The 18,489-nt window shown below is 41.3% G+C and overlaps 1 protein-coding gene across 1 annotated transcript in view; it reads right to left on the bottom strand.

Moving 5' to 3' along the window:
* Positions 1–18,489, bottom strand: part of DIP2B (disco interacting protein 2 homolog B) — a 262,889-nt gene that overhangs the window by 24,922 nt on the left and 219,478 nt on the right. The window contains exons 21-26 of the mRNA XM_049783348.1: positions 16,444–16,571; positions 14,483–14,597; positions 10,926–11,127; positions 5,248–5,357; positions 5,034–5,114; positions 1,461–1,584 (exon numbers count right to left, since the gene is read on the bottom strand). Coding sequence (XP_049639305.1) covers positions 1,461–1,584; positions 5,034–5,114; positions 5,248–5,357; positions 10,926–11,127; positions 14,483–14,597; positions 16,444–16,571 — 760 coding nt within the window. The remainder of the gene's footprint in view (positions 1–1,460; positions 1,585–5,033; positions 5,115–5,247; positions 5,358–10,925; positions 11,128–14,482; positions 14,598–16,443; positions 16,572–18,489) is intronic.

Below are 18,489 nucleotides of genomic sequence, written 5' to 3'. Positions count from 1 at the left end.
GAAGCATATAAAACAACTTATAAAATGAGATGGGGGAGCCCGAAGAAATAGCACAGCGGCGTTTGCCTTGCAAGCAGCTGATCCAGGACCTAAGGTGGTTGGTTCGAATCCCGATGTCCCTCGTGCCTGCCAGGAGCTATTTCTGAGCAGACAGCCAGGAGTAACCCCTGAGCACCACCGGGTGTGGCCCAAACCAAACCCCCCCCCCAAAAAAAAAGTGAGATGGGTTAGAGATGTGACTTAATAAAAAACATTTATTTGTCTTACATATGTTAAGGCCTTGAGTTTGAGTCCATGTAAAACACAGACATATATACAAGATAGGAAGTCAAAGTAAAACAACTCTTTTCAGTGTTGCTGTACTAGGGATTGAACATAGAAAAAAATTAATGTACATATGGGACCAGAACAATCATGCAATGGTATGGCAGCGGTAGGGCACCTTGCACATGGCTGACCCAGGAAGGACCTGGGTTCAATCCTGGTGCCCCAAGCCAGGAGAGATTTCTGAGCACATAGCCAGGAGTAACCCCTGAGGATCACCAAGTGTAGCCCAAAAACCAAACCAAAACAAAACAAAAAACAAAACAAAACAAAACAAAAAACAACGGATGTATATAGAGAAATAATTGCAGAAATTTGGGCTAAAAACTTCGAAGATCAAGGAATTGGGGAAAGGACCAATGAAGAAAATCAGTGCTTTTTTAAAAAACACTTAAAAAAGTCAATGTATGTAAGGAGTGTACTCCTTATTCTTCCCAGTGGCGCATCCTCTGTGTGAGAAAGGGAAAGCCAGACTCTATATACATCAGGACTTGGGGAAGGCTATCTTCTCTCCACCAACAATAAGTGGATAGAAGGTAATCTGATAAAATACTGCACAGGAATTCCTTAATCAGTGGGTCATCTAAGACATCTTAGTACCCACATACTAAAATAGCATCCTTCACAGGGCAAAGTGAAGCAAGGCTGATGAAAGGTGGCTAAATTTTTTTTTAAATATTTACATCAAATAGTCATCAAATAATTATGAATCCATCTAAGAAGAGAAAACAACAAAATTAAATTAAAAGCACAGAGGATGAAAGCAGTAAAGTACTGAAGAATATTAAATAATACGTAAATAAAACACCCATGCACACAACTTATTTCTGGAAACTGGGGGAAATTTTCCCATTCCTAAACATTCCTAGAGGTAATACATCTCTTGGTGGGTTTCTAAAAATCAGGGAATCTTTATTCATTCAAAGTTAACCACACAGCCAGGCATTATGCTTAATAGTGGAAACAGAAAAGTAAACACAACAGCCAGGATCCGAGCAAGCCATGGCACTGATGGTGAGGGTAAGGTAGGGGATGCAGTTTGGGAAGTGTACAGCCTTTTTGGCCATATATGGCAGAGTTCTGATCTTTACTCTGATAATGCAGCAGAATTCTCATCAACAACCCAACACACTTACCAGGTGGATACAGCAACACCACATTATCTCCAGCATTCAGATGTCCCTTATCACCAAGCACAGTTGCAATCCTCTCTGCTCGCTTATGAAGCTGAAGGCAGCTTGCTGTGCACACAGTAGTTCCCTTTGGGTAGAAGGAAGTGTAAGTAGGTCAAAGTTCAATAATAAATAAAATGGGTTGACATGCCTGTCATTCCAGAGCCTCCACTCCAGTTCATTCCTGGCACTATAGGGTTCCCTAAACCCCAGGGGAGTGATCTGATCTGGAGCCTCAAGCCAAATGTGGTTCAGCAAGAAACACACACACACACACACACACACACACACACACACACACACACACACACACACACACACACACACACACACTCTGGAGCCTCAAGCCAAATGTGGTTCAGCAAGAAACACACACACACACACACACACAAAATTTGAATAGGAACAAGTATAGTCAAATCCAATGTCCAAAGGGATGTGTGTTGGCAATTTATATTTAGAAAGCTATCTATTTTATTGAAAACTCTCCTAGAACACATGACGTGTGATATTTTCTTTTTTCAATAGCTGAAGCTTTTTCAGTAGCTATCCAATAATTGAATAAATTCAGTTTATTCAAAATAAACTGAATCAAGCATAGGTAGACAGTCTTCCTTGTCTGTCAGTCAGCACAGCAGATAGGGTGTTTGCCTTGCATGAGGCTGACCTGAGATTGATTTCCTGCATCCCATATGGTCCCCTGAGACTGCCAGGAATTACTTCTGAGAGCAGAGCCAGGAGTAATCCCTGAGCACCACAAGGTGTAGCCCCAAACAAAACAACAATAACAACAACAAAAAAATGACATGAGAATTTTTTGTTTCAAGGAGGAAGTAGATAGGGGCTAGAGACAGCTTAAAAGCCTGGAGTGCATGCCTTGCAAACTGGAAGCCCAAGTTGCATTCTAGCACCATAAAGTCCCACCAGTATCATCCCTGAGTGAAGACCCCCTCCCTGCCTCATGCCCCCAGCCAAAGCTGGGAGTAACCTCTGAGCACAACTAAATTTGGAAAGAAAACAACAAAACAACAACAACAAAAAAAACCCCAACAAAACAAAAGAGGATGTAAGAATATAGGAAAAATAAAATAAAAATAAAAGATGGGTGAGGGCAGTAAGTTGAGGCCAGTTACTGCTGCCCTGTGGCCTAGGGCATCTCCTCACATGCATGTGACAATTTTAACTCCAAACTCTCAAGTAGCAACCTGACAGCAGAAGTATGGACAAACGTAGGACCAGTGAATCCCAGTCTGTTAGTTAATAAAATGACCAGTGGTGGCCACTTGGTTTGGATCCAGAGAATAATTTCTCCTGTAAGACTTCCAAGTACTCTGTATCTACTCTCTATTTTCCCTTGTAAAATATAACACAAGTGATAAGTTCTTTATTATTTTTTGATGCTCAGGGGTTACTCCTGGCTAGGCACTCAGAAATAGCTCTTAGCTTGGGGAACCATGTGGGATGACGGGGGGATTAAACTGTGGTCCTTCCGAGGCTAGTGAGTGCAAGGCAGATGCTTTATAGCCTGCACCACCACTCTGGCCCCACAAGTGAGAAGTTCTTTAAACATAAATGTCCAGCTTAACTGCAAAGCAAGATTTCTTTTTTGTCTCAAACATGAAAAGGCCGCTGCAAAATTCAGAAATCCCATGTGAGTTCCTACCCACCCTTCTCTTCACAGAGGGGGAAAGACAAAGAACAGGGAGTCAGAGTCTATTGGAGGCAAGGCAAAGGGAAGCACTTGTTAGATGCCATGGTCATTACTGGCCTCTGATTACTTTAGAAGACAGCTCAGGGGCATGTGAGCTTCAAGGTCTGAGTTCTTAAGGCATAGGTGAGTGAGTGAGTGAGTGAGCGAGCGAGTGTGTGTGTGTGTGTTAAGGCATAGGTGAGTGAGTGTGTGTGTGTGTGTGTCCCCGACTAAAAAGATTTGTAACACTGAAGTCAGTTGCAGACACAGTGAACAGATGTGTAAACATGCAGTGACACCCAACCAGCTCTACAAGTAGAATGCACATGAACAGCAGCATGTACATGGGTGAGGCTAATACCCCAACAGTAGTGTCAACAGAGAGGAAAGGGGAATATAGATTAAAAACTTTACAATGTTAGATAAAATAAAAACAAAAATTTTACAATGTTAAAAGTGATGTAAAGGTTTTTTTCTAGATAAAATGTTCATCCATTAAAATTATTTTCTAGATAAAACACTCATTAAAAACAATTATTTGGGGCCGAAGCAATAGCACAGCAGTAGGGCATTTGCCTTGCACGCAGCCAACCCAGGATGGTCCTGGGTTTGATACTCGGCATCCCATGTGTTCCTCCAGCCTACAAAGAACATTTCTGAGTGCACAGCCAGGAGTAACTTGAGAGTCACTGGATGCGTCCCAATAATCAAAAGTAAAAATAAAAAATAACCTCAAAAAATGAAGCAAAACAACAACAAAAAACCCAATTATTTATTTAATTTTTGGGGAAGTCACACCCAGCAGCGCTCAGCGCTCCTGGCTCTACACTCAGAAATCGCCCCTGGCAGGCTCAGGGGACCATGTGGGATGCCAGGATTCGAACCACTGTCCTTCTGCATGCAAGGCAAATATCCTACCTCCATGCTATCTCTCCAGTCCCTATTTATTAGATTATTAAAATAAAATATTAATTATAAAATATTGACAAAATTCTTAAAATACTTTTCAATTTGTTTTTATCCCATAGCACAATTCACTGAATGTGTACTAAAAATAAGCTTGATATAAAATATGTTCACTAAGCTCATAAATATGGGGCTAGAATTATAGTACAGCAGATAAGGTGCTTGATGTATTATGAGGCTGGCCTGGGTTTGATCCCTGACATCCCATATGGTCTATTGAGCACTGCTAAGGAATAACCCTTGATAACTACTGGATGTGGCCCCAAAACAAAACAAAACAAAACAAAACAACACTTCCCCACACACACACAAAGGGCTGACAGTTTCTTCCTGGTAGAAACAAAAAATTAATGAAGTTGAGTAAATGAAAAACAAAACTGCATGACACAATATATTATACAATGCTAACCTGTAATTGTTATAACCTATAACATGTGTATATTATATACATGCTAACCAATAATATCAAACTCATGGCTCATTCAAAACAGTATTATAATGAGTCCAGAGGCTGGTACAATAGTACAGTGGGTAGGGTATTTGTTTTAAATGCTCCAGGCTCAAAATCGATCCTTAGCATCCCATATGGTCCCTCTAGTCCACCAGGAGTGATTTTTGAGCAGAATCAGGCATAACCCCTGAGCACCACCAGGTGTGGCCCCAAAACAAACAAACAAACAAACAAAAAATATGGCTTCAGGAGTTTTCCTTTTAACTCCAAAATGATTGTACAATTTAACCTTGGAAGTCAAAAGAAGAAAGCAGTAGCTTTTTTCCTTAGATTTGGCAAGAGAAATTTTCTGATGAAAGAAAAAGATTAAGAATGCCTATAATATTCCTATGATAATACCTGATTAGATTTACAATTGAATTTTGAATACCTTGGCATTTAACAGCATGAAGAGTACATGGTCAGGAGTTGTCTGGGCTCGCCACTGTAAAATTTCTGCCAGAAACTGATGCTAAAGTCATAAATCAGAAAAAAAAAAATCAAGGTCAGTAACATTTACAAGTTGGATAATGCAGTTCCCATCTGCTACTGAAGTCTAAGTTCTGTCCTTAATGGCTCTGCAAAAATCAACACTATGAACTTACCTTCCTCACTAAATCATTCTCTTCAATTTGCCCAAGATCTCTTCCAGCAGCTTGTGCTATGCGTTTTCCAGCTACCAGATTCCCAACCATCACAGAAGCAGGGCCCACACCTGTAAATAAAGGCAAAGATGAACTGTTTGAAAATATCAAATCAAGCTATGCAGCCATAAAACAGTCTAGGCTAACCAAAATGGGTTCAAATGTGCATTCAATATAAAGTATTCTAAAAAGCAACAAGAGTATAGTAGTGCACGAGACAACTTACATTCTTTTTTTTTTTTTTTTTTGACAACTTACATTCTAATGGAGTCAGTGTACCCACACATATCATGTCAGGAAATGTACTAATAAATAAATTTTAAAAATACATAAAACAAAATAGAACCACAGGAGAGAAAAGGATTTTGAGGGAGAAAGGTAAGGGAACAGATGGATTCCTGTAGCTTGGGTAGAGAGCAATTTTCACTCAGAGAAAGTGACAGTTGGTTGTACTGGTTCCTACTGATAAAGAATTTGATCTGCTCCAATTATAAAACCATACTAAAATGGACTTCACTGCAATGTGTCTGAAACAAAACCTGTTCTCTATAGGAACAGTGAGTCTATCAAGAATAGAAGGGTTGGGGGCTGGAGTGGTAGCACAAGTGGTCGGGCATTTGTCTTGCTTGTGTTAAACTAGGACAAACTGTGATTTGATCCCCCGATGTCCCATACAATCCCCTAAGCCAGGAGCAATTTCTGAGCGCATAGCCATGAATAACCCCTGAGCATCACTGGGTGTGGCCCAACTGCCCCAACCTCGAAGGAAAAAAAAAAAAAGAGAGTGTAAGAAATCCTTATGCACTGAGCGGGGAGTCATTCCTGAGCACTACTGGCCCAAATATCACCCTTCCAATCTCAGAAAAGGTGGTGCTGGAGGAATAGCACAGCAGATAGGGCATTGGGCATTTGTTCTGCCTGTGGCTGACCTGGGTTCAATCTCTGGCATCCCATATGGTCCCTCAAGCCTACCAGGAGTGATTTCTGAGCATACAGCCAGGAATAATCTGAGAGCTGAGGGGTATAGCCACCAAACAAACAAACAAACAAACAAACAAACATCACCCCAGAAAAGAGAACAATCCTCTGTTATGGTGATCACTGAACAATTTCAAGTCTAGAAAGTGTCTACTGCAATATTAAATTTAATATGCAAAATTTCATGCTACAAAACTACATATATAAATATATCAAGTTAGAAATAGCCTTTAATACAGGCTGAGTCAAAGAATATTTGACTATATAAGCTGTCCAATCCTGGATTTACATTGTAAAATAAATAAAGGTATAAAGTCTTAAACAGAAATATTTTCAGAGTAGTTTTAAATCAAAAATAGTTTAGCAACATTTTTCTGAGGTTCTCTTGTATATATTTCTTGAGACAATGAGTGAAAGAAAAGTGAAAAATAATTAAGTCATAATACGTAGGAGGATAATTACTGACATTTGCTGTATCTGCATATATGCCTCTTCTAGTTTGATTTTGCTTTGGGGCCACACCAAGCAGTTCCTGGGTTACTCTTGACTCTGTACTCAGGAATCACTCCTGGTGATGTTGGGGGTACCATATGGGATATTGGGATTGAAACTGGTTGGCTGTGTGCAAGATAAACATCTATCTTCCTTATATACTTACTTACTTCTCCACAAAGCTCAGTATATTTTCTGAGGCAGACTGATAGTTGTTAATTTCAACATTTATTCTTTTTTTTTGGGGGGGGGGGTCACAACTAGCAGCACTCGGGGGTTATTCCTGGCTCTATGCTCAGAAATTGCCCCTGGCAGGCACAGGGGACCATATGGGATGCTGGAATTCGAACCACCGTCCTTCTGCATGAAAGGCAAATGCCTTACCTCCATGCTATCTCTCTGGCACCTCAACATTTATTCTTCTCATCTTCCTAAATAACAGAAATTTTACTGGCTGGGCAAATGCTTAAAGACTACATATATTCATATGTAAAATATGTATATAAGTATACATACTTATATGTATTTTTTGGGAGAAAGTGTCTTTACCTGGCAATGCTCAGGGGTTATTCCTGGCTCTGCAATCAGAAATTACTCCTGGTGGTACTTGGAGACCATATGGGATGGAGGAAATTAAACCTGGGTCAGCCATGTGGTTGGCAAGCACCCTACCCACTGCATGACTATTTTCTTTACTATAAGAGAATAATATATAAGAGGAAATGACAAGGAAAAATTCTAGATTTTTCTGGGCCACACCTGGCAGTGTTCAGGGCTTACTCCTGGTTCTGTGCTCAGGGATCACTCCTGGAGGACCTCATAGGTTGCAAAGGTGAAATCAACTGAATGTGGGTTGCCTGTGTGTAAGGCAAATGCTTTCTTTACTCAATATACTATTTCTTGGGCCTCTAGAAAATTGGTTTAAAGGGAAAGAGGACCCTTTTCTTTGCCCTTCTTTCTCTCCTATCTGCTTAGCTGGAATCCAGAAAAGGTAACTTGGAAGTCAGGAAGCTAACTGAACCCTGAGATAATCTTTTCTTGTCCTTGCAGTGATTTTATGGGAGGGGTATCTCTTCGCCACTGACCTTTATATGGTCTGACTTGTTTTGGACAATGAAAAGTAGGAGATATGACTCAAAAAGCAGCTTTAAATATGATGTATGGTTTGGCTTATTTTTTTCTGCCAACTGACTTGAGAAAAACAGCTCATAACTGCTGATCCCATGAAGAGGTACACAAAAAGTTCTGAACCCAACCTCCAGTCTGGAGCTCTGCCAATCCAAGATGATCTTGGCCATTTTCAGAAGATTCAATTCCAAAAAAAAAAAAAAAGAAGATTCAATTCCATGAGTAAAATATATTCTTTTTTCTTTTCCTTTCTTCTTCTTTTTCTTTTTTGGCTATATTCAGCTGTGCTCAAGACTTATTTCTGGCAGTGACTGAATCCAATTCAGTCTCATGAAAGGCAAGTGTTAACTATAGTATTCGCTCTGGCCCCCAAATGTTTCTTATGAACTGAGAATTGGAGGAAGTAAAGTCTATAGATGACACCCCTTCAGTAGCAGTATTGCAAATACAGTGCATAAAAGGAAAAAAGAGAGAGAAAAATATCTGCCATAAAGACAAGCAGGAGGTGGAGGTGGAGGAATAGCAAGAGGGTAACTGGGGAAACTGGTGATAGAAAATGAACACTGTTGAAGGGATGGGTTTGAGTCACTGTATGACTGAAAGTCAACAATCAGCACCTTTTAACACTGTATCTCATGGTGATTTAATAGTAATTTAAGAAAATCCAAAATGCTTTTTACTTTAGCAGGTTGACACTGGTGCCGCAATTGTATTAGATCACATATAACTATGAGTCATCAGTGATATGTGCCAACTCAGTATGTTAAGCCACTAACTTCAGGGTTATTTGTTATGTAGTACATCTCTGACAATGACTAACTGACAAGTGTCAGAACAAAAAGATGACTGGAGCTGGAGCAATAGCACAGCGGGTAGGGTATTTACTTTGCATGTGGCTGACCCAGCATCCCATATGGTCCCCCTAAGCCTGCCAGGTGTGATTCCTGGGCACAGAGCCAGAAGTGGCTCTTTTTGGGTCTGGCCCAGAAACCAAAAAGAAATAAAAAAGATGATTGAGGAGCTACTATCCAACCCAGACTGACCTGTGGGGGCAAGAGAAATAAGAATGGGCTGAGCCTAGCTGAATCCCTAGCACCACGTGGCTCTTTGAGTACTAACTACAGAGTACAGAGGATGGTGCTGAAATCCTGAGTACCATCAGGGTGACCTGTGTAATCTCTCTCTAGCACATGGGGTCTAAGCTAGCACCATATACTTATTCATCGTGGAACACTGACCTGGTTTGCTGAGAACAGCTGGGAGGGCCCCTAAGACCTCTAAAGTACCACTTGGAAGACATCCCAAACCAAGAAAAAAAACTAAATTTGTATCTTATTTTTTGTGCTTTATTTTTTGGGAGGGCAATACCCAGTGGTGATAAGGGATACCCCTGGCTTGGTGCTTGGGGGGGTGATACAGAACTGGGGATTAAATCTGGACCTCCATTTGCAAGGCATGCATTTGGGCTTTTGAGCTTTCTTTCACAACTGATTTGTATTTTGGTTAAATAATTGTTGTATTTTCCTTTATTGTCCTTTTTATTTATTTACTTTTTTTCTTTTTGCCATACCAGTTGTGCTCAGAGGTTACTCTGAGCGCAGCACTTAGGGATCCCTCCTGGTGGTGTTTGGGGGAACCACAGGATACCAAGGATCTACGCCAGGTCAGCGACATGCAAGTCAAATGCCTTTATATTATCACTCCACCCTTGTTGTATTTTTCTGAAACTTGTATCCTAATTCTTTCCTGTTCATTATATTCCTGAGAGAGTCAATAAGAATCTGAGTTTTTGTAACAAGGCCACTATAACATTTCATCTCTCTTTTCCAACCTCATTCCTCCCTCTCTCTACTTTTCCTCATCCTTCTTCTTTTGATTAGGGGCCATATATGGGGATAAACAGAGCACATGCAATGTTGGGTAGTGAACTCAAGGCATCACAGATACAAGACAGCTGCTCTTCTATTTGAGCCACATTCTCAGCTCCTCCTGTATTTTTTTCTTTTTTTTGTTTTGGGGCCACACCTGGGGGCACTCAGGGGTTACTCATGGCTCTGTGCTCAGAAATCGCTCCTGGAGGCTCGGGGGACCATATGGGATGCCAGGAATCGAACCCAGGTCCATCCCAGGTCAGCTGCATGTAATGCAAATGCTTACCTCTGTGCTATTGCTTCGGCCCCACCTCCTGTATTTTTCTTGAACTCCAAACTCTCATAATATCCCCACATCATTGCCTTCCCATTAGTAATTAGAAAACAATAAAAAGTGGAAAGCAGGGGCCAGAGAGATAGCATAAAGGTAAGGCGTTTGCCTTGCATGCAGAAGGTTAGTGGTTCGAATCCCGGCATCCCATATCCACCCCCCCTCCTGCCAGGAGAGATTTCTGAGCGTAGTGCCAGGAATAATCCCTGAGCACTGCTCGTATGACCCAAAAACCAAAAAAAAAAAAAAAGTGGAAAGCAAAAATAGAATACAAACCTAAAGCTTTCATTAGACAGGTGGGATGCTATGCCTATATGCTCGCAGAAATAAATCTCTTACATAGAATTTTATAATTCAAAAAATAAGTTGCAATCTGGCTGTCAAAAATAGTATCTGCAGCACCCACTTCATTTCTAAGTAGTGATTTTTGTGAGGGTTGTTTTTGGATCCCTCAGGGCTTACACCTGACTCTGGTCTTGGGAATTATCCTGGCACAGCTTGGGGGGACCACATGAGGTGTCAGGGATAGAATACAGGTAGGCAGAATGCAAGGTCAGTGCCCAACCCCTCTATAGTCTTCTCTGGCTCTCTAAGAAGCACCATTTTTTTGGTTTGTTTTGGGCCACATCTGATAGTGCTTAGGGTTCACTTGTGGCTCTGCACTCTGAAATAACTCCTACTGGCCTCTGACCATATGGGATACCAAGGATCAAACCTGGGTTGGCTGTCCACTGTATTGCTCTGCACCCTTTCCCACAAGCACATTTAATGTTATAACTTCAAAGTCAGTATATTTATACAAACAAACAAACAAAAAGAATCTAAGTCAGTATATTTACCTGGTTGCTTTTGCCTGGGTTTTGGCAAATTGGTCACACATGTATGGGGGCACATGAGGATATTACAAGGATGTAAAGATCCCTCCAGAAAGAGCTGTTTAGTCTGAGATATATGGATTCCTCCTAGTGGAGTTTTTGGCAATGTATTAGCAGGCACCAAAGCAAGACAGTAGACTCCCACCTGATGAATACTATCGATTGCCTAGGAAAACACAAAGAAAAATATCAGTGAGATTAATTTGACATTTAACATCTTCCTTGACTAGACTCAAGGAATTCCTTTTACTAAACTAAATCTAAATCTTTATTAAACCTAAATCTAAAATCTGGAAGACTATGAAAATCTCATATCTAAACGGTATTAAAAATATAACCTAATCCTTTCAATGATGGCAGAGATTTAATAGAAGATAAGATAATTGAACTGGAAAGAGGTTATTATTGATTTACAAACACCTTAAACAGGACTGGAGTGATAATGCAGCGGTAGGGTGTTTACCTTGCACTTGGCTGACCCAGGACGGGCCTGGGTTCAATCCCTGGTGTCCCATATAGTACCCCAAAGCCAGAAGCGATTTCTGAGTGGATAGCCAAGAGTAACCTCTGAGTGTCACTGGGTGTGGCCCAAAAACAAACAAACAAAAAACTAAACAAACTCCAAAACCCCACCATAACCATCTCTTCTCCCCCCCCCCCCCCCCCCCCCCCCCCCCGTTTTTGGGTCATACCAGCAGCACTCAGAGGTTCCTCCTGGCTCTATGCTCAGAAATCGCTCCTGGCAGGCTCGAGGGACCATATGGGATGCCGGAATTCGAACCACCATCCTTCTGCATGCCAGGCAAACACCTTATCTCCATGCTATCTCTCCAGGCCCCTACCACCTTAACCATCTTAAATACTGGGGTTAGATCATAGCACATGGAGCTCCACTAGTTCCCTCAGGGTCCCTCTGTCTCAGTCACTCACCTATGCACTTCTGTTCTAGTTACTATGTATATATCCTTCCTTCCTCCTTCCCTCCCTCCCTCCAGCAGTGCTCAGGGGTTACTCCTGTACTCAGAAATCACTCCTGGTAGGCATGGGGGACCATATGGGATGCCGGGATTCGAACCAGCGCCAGTCCTGGGTTGGCCACTTGCTAGGCAAACACCCTACCGCTGTGCTATCTCTCCAGCCCCATGTGTATACATCTTTTTTTTTTTTTTTGTGGTTTTTGGGTCACACCTGGCAGTGCTCAGGGGTTATTCCTGGCTCCAGGCTCAGAAATTGCTCCTGGCACGCATGAGGGACCATACGGGATGCCGGGATTCGAACAGATGACCTCCTGCATGAAAGGCAAACACCTTACCTCCATGCTATCTCTCCAGCCCCGTGTATACATCTTTTAACTATTCTACTAACTAATAGAATCTGAATAGGAAAACAAACATAACTTTTGGAAAGACTCAATAACAGCAAGCTCCTCCCCACTTACCCTCCAAGCACAGAGTCCCTGAGCACTGTCAGGTAAAAACTCCCACCCAAAAAATAAACAAGATTCTTAAAAAGTAATTATTTTTGTTTTTTGTTTTTGGGCCACATCTGTGTGGTCAGGGATCACTCCTGGTGGGCTGAGGGGTCCATATGGGTTGTTGGGGATCAGACCTGTACCAGGTGCATGCAAGGCAAGCACCTTATCTGCTATATTACTTCTCTGGACTCCTAAAAATAATTTTGATAGAGCATGTTAATTCTCAAGTGTAGATTTTAGTCCCTTTATAGAGATGTTTGTGTTCTAGTCAAATTGAGAAGAAACAAAATCAGAAACCAAAGATAGCACATCTGGCTACTATTTAATAATAAATAAGTTCACCTGCCATGCACACTGGTACACTCACACTCAACAAGTATCAAATGAATGCATATTTAACCTTTATGTGAAAAATAACACAAATTTTTCTTTTTTTTTTTTTTGGGGGGGGGGGGTTTTTGGGCCATACTCGGCAGTGCTCAGGGTTACTCCTGGTTGTCTGGTCAGAAATAGCTCCTGGCAGGCACGGGGAACCATATGGGACACTGGGATTCGAACCAACCACCTTTGGTCCTGGATTGGCTGCTTGCAAGGCAAACGCCCTGTGCTATCTCTCCGGGCCCAAATTTTTCTTTTATTTCTTCTTTTATTTCTTTCTTTCTTTTTTTTTTGGTTTTTCGGGCCATACCCATTTGATGCTCAGGGGTTACTCCTGGCTATGCACTCAGAAATCGCCTCTGGCTGGGGGCACCATATGGGACGCCGGGAAATCGAACCGTGGTCTGTCCTACGCTAGCGCTTGCAAGGCAGACACCTTACCTTTGCGCCACCTTCCCGGACCCGTATGTTATTCTTAACATGTGGTCAACATACAATTTTCACCGGTAGCAAACACTAATATATAAAGAATAAAATTTTCTTTCTTCTTTCTTCTTTTTGGAAGGGCCACACAAGATAATGTTCAGAGATCACTCTTAAGAGGGGCTCACGTGGCCATATGGGGTGTTGGAGACTGAACCTGAGTTCAACCTCTCCACTGTATTATTGCACCAATAATTATTATTTTTTGTTTTGTTTTTGGGTTTATGCCTGGCTTCGTGCTCAAAAATTGCTTCTGGCAGGCTCGGGAACCATATGGGATGCCGGGGATCAAACCCAGGTTGACCTGTCCCAGTCATTCTGCATGCACTACCACTGTACTATCGCTCCAGCCCACAAAAAAAGTTCTTTTTTGTTTTGTTTTGTTTTGGTTTTTTTATTTTTGGGTCAACCCAGCAGCGCTCTCTGCTTAGAAATTGCTCCTGGCAGACACAGGGGACCATATGGGATGCTGGGATTCAAACCACTGTTGGTCCTCGGTCAGTGTTTGCAAGGCAAACACCCTACCGCTGTGCTATCTCTCCAGCCCCCTAAAAAATTCTTTTTTTTTTTTTTTTGGTTTTTGGGCCACACCCAGTAACGCTCAGGGGTTACTCCTGGCTATGTGCTCAGAAGTTGCTCCTGGCTTGGGGGACCATATGGGACACCGGGGGATCGAACCGCGGTCCGTCCAAGGCTAGCGCAGGCAAGGCAGGCACCTTACCTTTAGCGCCACCGCCCGGCCCCTAAAAAAATTCTTAAAGGAAATCAATTCAGCTGATCCTGCCATCTTGGAGCCCCCCTCCTCTCCCAAAACCATATATCCTACAGGATAAAAAGATATTATCTGATTTTGTAATGGTTTTGCTAATAGTATCTGACTATTAACTAAGAAAAAAGTATCCCCCCAAAAAAAATGGGCCAGATAGCACAGCGGTAGGATATTTGCCTTGCATGCAAAAGGATGGTGGTTTGAATCCCAGCATCCCATATGGTCCCCTGAACCTGCCAGTGGCGATTTCTGAGCGTAGAGTCAGGAGTAGCTCCTGAGCACTGCTGGGTGTGACCAAAAACAAAAACAAACAAACAAAAAAAAAGTATATATCAACGTAATTAGACTGTTTAAAACAAAACAAAAAATTACTTAATGCTTCCACCTCCTCTGTGGACAAATGCCAGGGGCCCTCACCTGCAGAACACGGCTCATCCACTGGAAACTGTCTTCTTCGGAGGCATCAGGTCTTTGTTCCGCAACCACCACAATGCGCTCATCATAAAACACAGATACAGAAAATACAGCAATTCTAAGAGAGACAGATCAAACACATCAGCAACACATCAGCGCCTCTTCACAGCAGTGCTATTTGCTTTACTTAAATGTAATTGTAGAGGAAGTAACCTCACACACTACTCAGAAATGAGCAATTTTGAAAGAATTAGTCATTACCATCAAAATGAGGACTCAGAAAAATAAAGTGTTTTGACTAGTGTTGTGGTAACACAAAGTCCCTATCTTAATGGACCTTGCATGCCAGACAAAATAAGCAGAAAAGCACATCATAGTGCATGCTCAGAGAAACCCATGATGGGACATGGGCGAAGTGTGCCTATGAGGGGATTCTGCAGGTAGGCTGGTTGGAAGCACTTCCCTGAGGAGTGAATCTTGAAGAAGAGACCTGAGTAAAGTAGAACGTCGGCCATGTGAAAATCTAGAGGAATAAGTTTCTGGGGAGAAGGAATAGATGAAAGGTGGGAATGTGCTTGCCAGGTTTGAGGATGATCACGAGGGGAGTGTTAGGGCTGGAGAGATAGCATAGTGATAGGTCTACTTCCTTCAGGCACAGTGTGAACTTCATGCCACATCCTGACCATCTATAGAACAGTGGCAAACAGCTGGAACCAATAAATATTTGTTGAATGAATGCATAAAAGAAGGGAAAGTTACTGGAGAGCCAAATATGACTGCTCTCCTTGCATCTTCTTCAACCCCCTCCTTCTCTTCCTCCCTCAATTCCTTCCATCCACCCACACCTTCACTGTACACCTACTGGTTGCTGGATAATGTGTACGTGCTGTGACCAAAGATAGAGAGGTCTAACTGACATCTCACTAGAAGTTACACACTATAAAATACGATGATTTTCTGAAAATCTGTTCCTCATATTGGTTTAATTAACTTTTCTTACTTCTTAAAACTTGTCCCCTTTAGGAACACCAAGATGGTTTTAAAGATGATAATAATCTACTGAGTAGGAATATCAAATATCTTTTCTTGCACTGAAGAGTAAAGAAAAAAAGGTATCTGAATGGCCTATGCACAATTTGTGTCAAACAGTATAGTGATTTAGAGAAGTGTAAAGGAAATATTTCCTAGATGTAAAACTCTTGTGAGCAGCATCTATCTCAATCTGAATAGGACTACTTATATGGAAAAAATGAATAAAGTTCAATGTTTCAGAATTTTTTCAGTTCTCAGGATTTAATATACTGTATTATTTAAAAACTGATAGAAGTATGGCAATGACTTATTCATTTTAATTCTAGCTGAAGAATCATGTATTTTATTTAAAATGAACACTACCTTCATCAGTGCACCTTTCCCACCACCAATGACCCTATTTCCCTCCCACCCTCAAACCCCACCTGTCATTCAAAGACATTTGTACTGAAGAAAGGCATTGTGAAAATACAGTGTGACTAGAGCAAAGCAGCTGTAAATCAAGAAATACTGAGTAATGCTGGAAACACTATAAAGTTATATGATGGAGAAAGGGATTTACCTCTGTCAACAAGTTGTGAATCAGATATTTTATTTTATTTTTGGGGGGGGGCCCACACCCAATGACACTAGGGTTACTCCTGACTATGCGCTCAGAAATTGCCCCTGGCTTTAGGGGACCATATGGGACAGCAGAGATAGAACCGAGGTTCGTCCTAGGTCAGCTGCATACAAGGCAAACACCCTATTGCTGTGCCATGGCTTCGGCCTCATGAATCAGGTATTTTAAAATAAATATTTAAAACTCCATTCCTGCTACACTAAACCAAATTAATTCAATTATTAATTCAATCTACAAACACAACACAAAGCACCCTATAAAACAGTATAGATCCCACTGGAAGTGGTAATGTGCATTCTGCACTACTCACCTTCCTCTATAAACAGTCTTTATTGATTCAACCGCCAACCCAGTAGCAACAATATCATCAGCGTTATGTCTTCGGCCACTGACCATTAGTAACCCATCCATTTTTCCAACCACAAACACCAAGCTGCCCTGAAAGGTAACAATGACTGAACTTAATTTCCATGATTTAAATAGCAAAAATGACAAAACCTACACTTTGACATACATCAGTAGCCTTCAAGTAATAGGATCTTACAGGTGTGTGTGTGTGTGCATGAGTGTACACACACACAGTTTTGCTTTTAAGCCACACTTAAAGACACACACACACATACACACACACACACACACACACACACACACACACACACACACACAGAGTTTTGCTTTTAAGCCACACTTAAAGATGCTCAGAGGCTACTCCTGGCTCTATGCCTGGGGACCATTTAGTGCCAGGACCTCCTGTATGTGCTCAGCCCTTTGAGCTAAGTTTGTCCCCTTATCTATTCTTTTGTTGTTGCTTTTAATTTTGGAGCCACAACTGGCAATGTTAAAGCACAATGCAGTGCTGGGATCAAGCTAGGGTTGGCAAGTGCTTTAACTTCAGAGGGTTTTTTTTCCCTCCAGTTTGTTTATTTGGGGGTCACACCTGGTGCCACTCAAAGTTTATTCCTGATTCTGCACTCAGGAATTACTTCTGGTGGGCTCCGGAGAACATGAGTTCAGTTGTGTGCAAAGTAAATGCCTTGTTGTTTTGAAAGGCCTCTCGGTGGTGCTAGGAAAATCAGGAATACATTCAGTGGTGCTTATGAGGTCCATATGAAACCAAACCTGAGAAATCCAGGCATGTACTCCAGCATTTTCGGCTATCTCAGCAGCATCTCATATTTCTTTCTTTTTTTTCCCTTCTTTGCAGTGCCACAAATTGAACCCAGATCTCATGCAAGCAAGATAAGCACTATATCACTAAGTAACATCTCTAGAATTACTCCTCATACTTATTCAGAAGGAAGAATTTTTTAAAAAGGTTGTAGGATTCCACACAACTGATTTTACTTCCAGCTAGAGAAAAACATCTATTTATTTAACTGTGGAGTCAGGAAGAGATTAAAGTTTATTTTTGTTTTAGGGTTATACTTGGTCGTGCTCTGGGAATTGCTCATAGCAGTGCTCAAGGGACCATATGTGGTGCTGGACTCTGAACCAGGTCAGCAACATGAAAGAGAAGCACCACTATACTATAGCTAAGGCCCAGGAAGAGATTAAAACTGTAATGACAGAATGACTGTTTCAGATTAATAAAGATAAAGCAATTTCAATAAAAAAAAGACCAGTTAATTCACTTGGACTCTCTCTCTCTTCTCTCTCTCTCCCTCTCTCCTCTCTCTCGTTCTCTCTCTCTCGCTCTCTCGGTTTGTGGGCTAAACCCAGCAGCACTCAGGGGTTACTCCTGGCTCTACACTCAGAAATAACTCTTATCAAGCTTAGGGGACCATATGTAATTTGCAGGGATTGAACCTGGGTTGGCTGTGTGCAAGGCAAATCCCTAACTGCTGTGCTATCACTCTGGCCCTTGGAGTCTCTCCTTTCTAAGAAGGTAACAAATCTACAAGACACTGTTGTCTATGACCTAGTTACCTTTATATGAAGAATACTTGTCAATAATTCTTCCATATTCATCTCCAGTAAATTAACTTTTCCTATTCAAAACAGAGCCTAAATTTCTTAAACTACTGACATATGTAGCTGTCAGTTACTGATTTAATGAGCATAAGATAGGGCCATGAACTGCTGGGGCTATGAAAATGAGACAGATTCTGACCTCCAGAAATAACTGGTAGGTCCTAGAGGACCAAAATGAACAAGACATTTCAAAACAATTTGAAATGTGCTAAAGTGGAAATCACTTAAAATAAAGAGACTATCACTTCTCATCCTCCAAACTCCACTTCTCTATTTCCCAGTAATAGAATTATTTAGAATCAGTTAACAGTATAGTTATAATATAATCAGTTAATAGTATATAGTATATACTACTTATATGCTATATATACTATATAGTATAATC

This window comes from Suncus etruscus, chromosome 11 (assembly GCF_024139225.1).
Source record: "Suncus etruscus isolate mSunEtr1 chromosome 11, mSunEtr1.pri.cur, whole genome shotgun sequence".
Lineage (NCBI taxonomy): Eukaryota > Metazoa > Chordata > Mammalia > Eulipotyphla > Soricidae > Suncus > Suncus etruscus.
The sequence above is the reverse complement of the archived record's forward strand: the minus strand, read 5'-3'. Positions and strand labels throughout refer to the sequence as shown.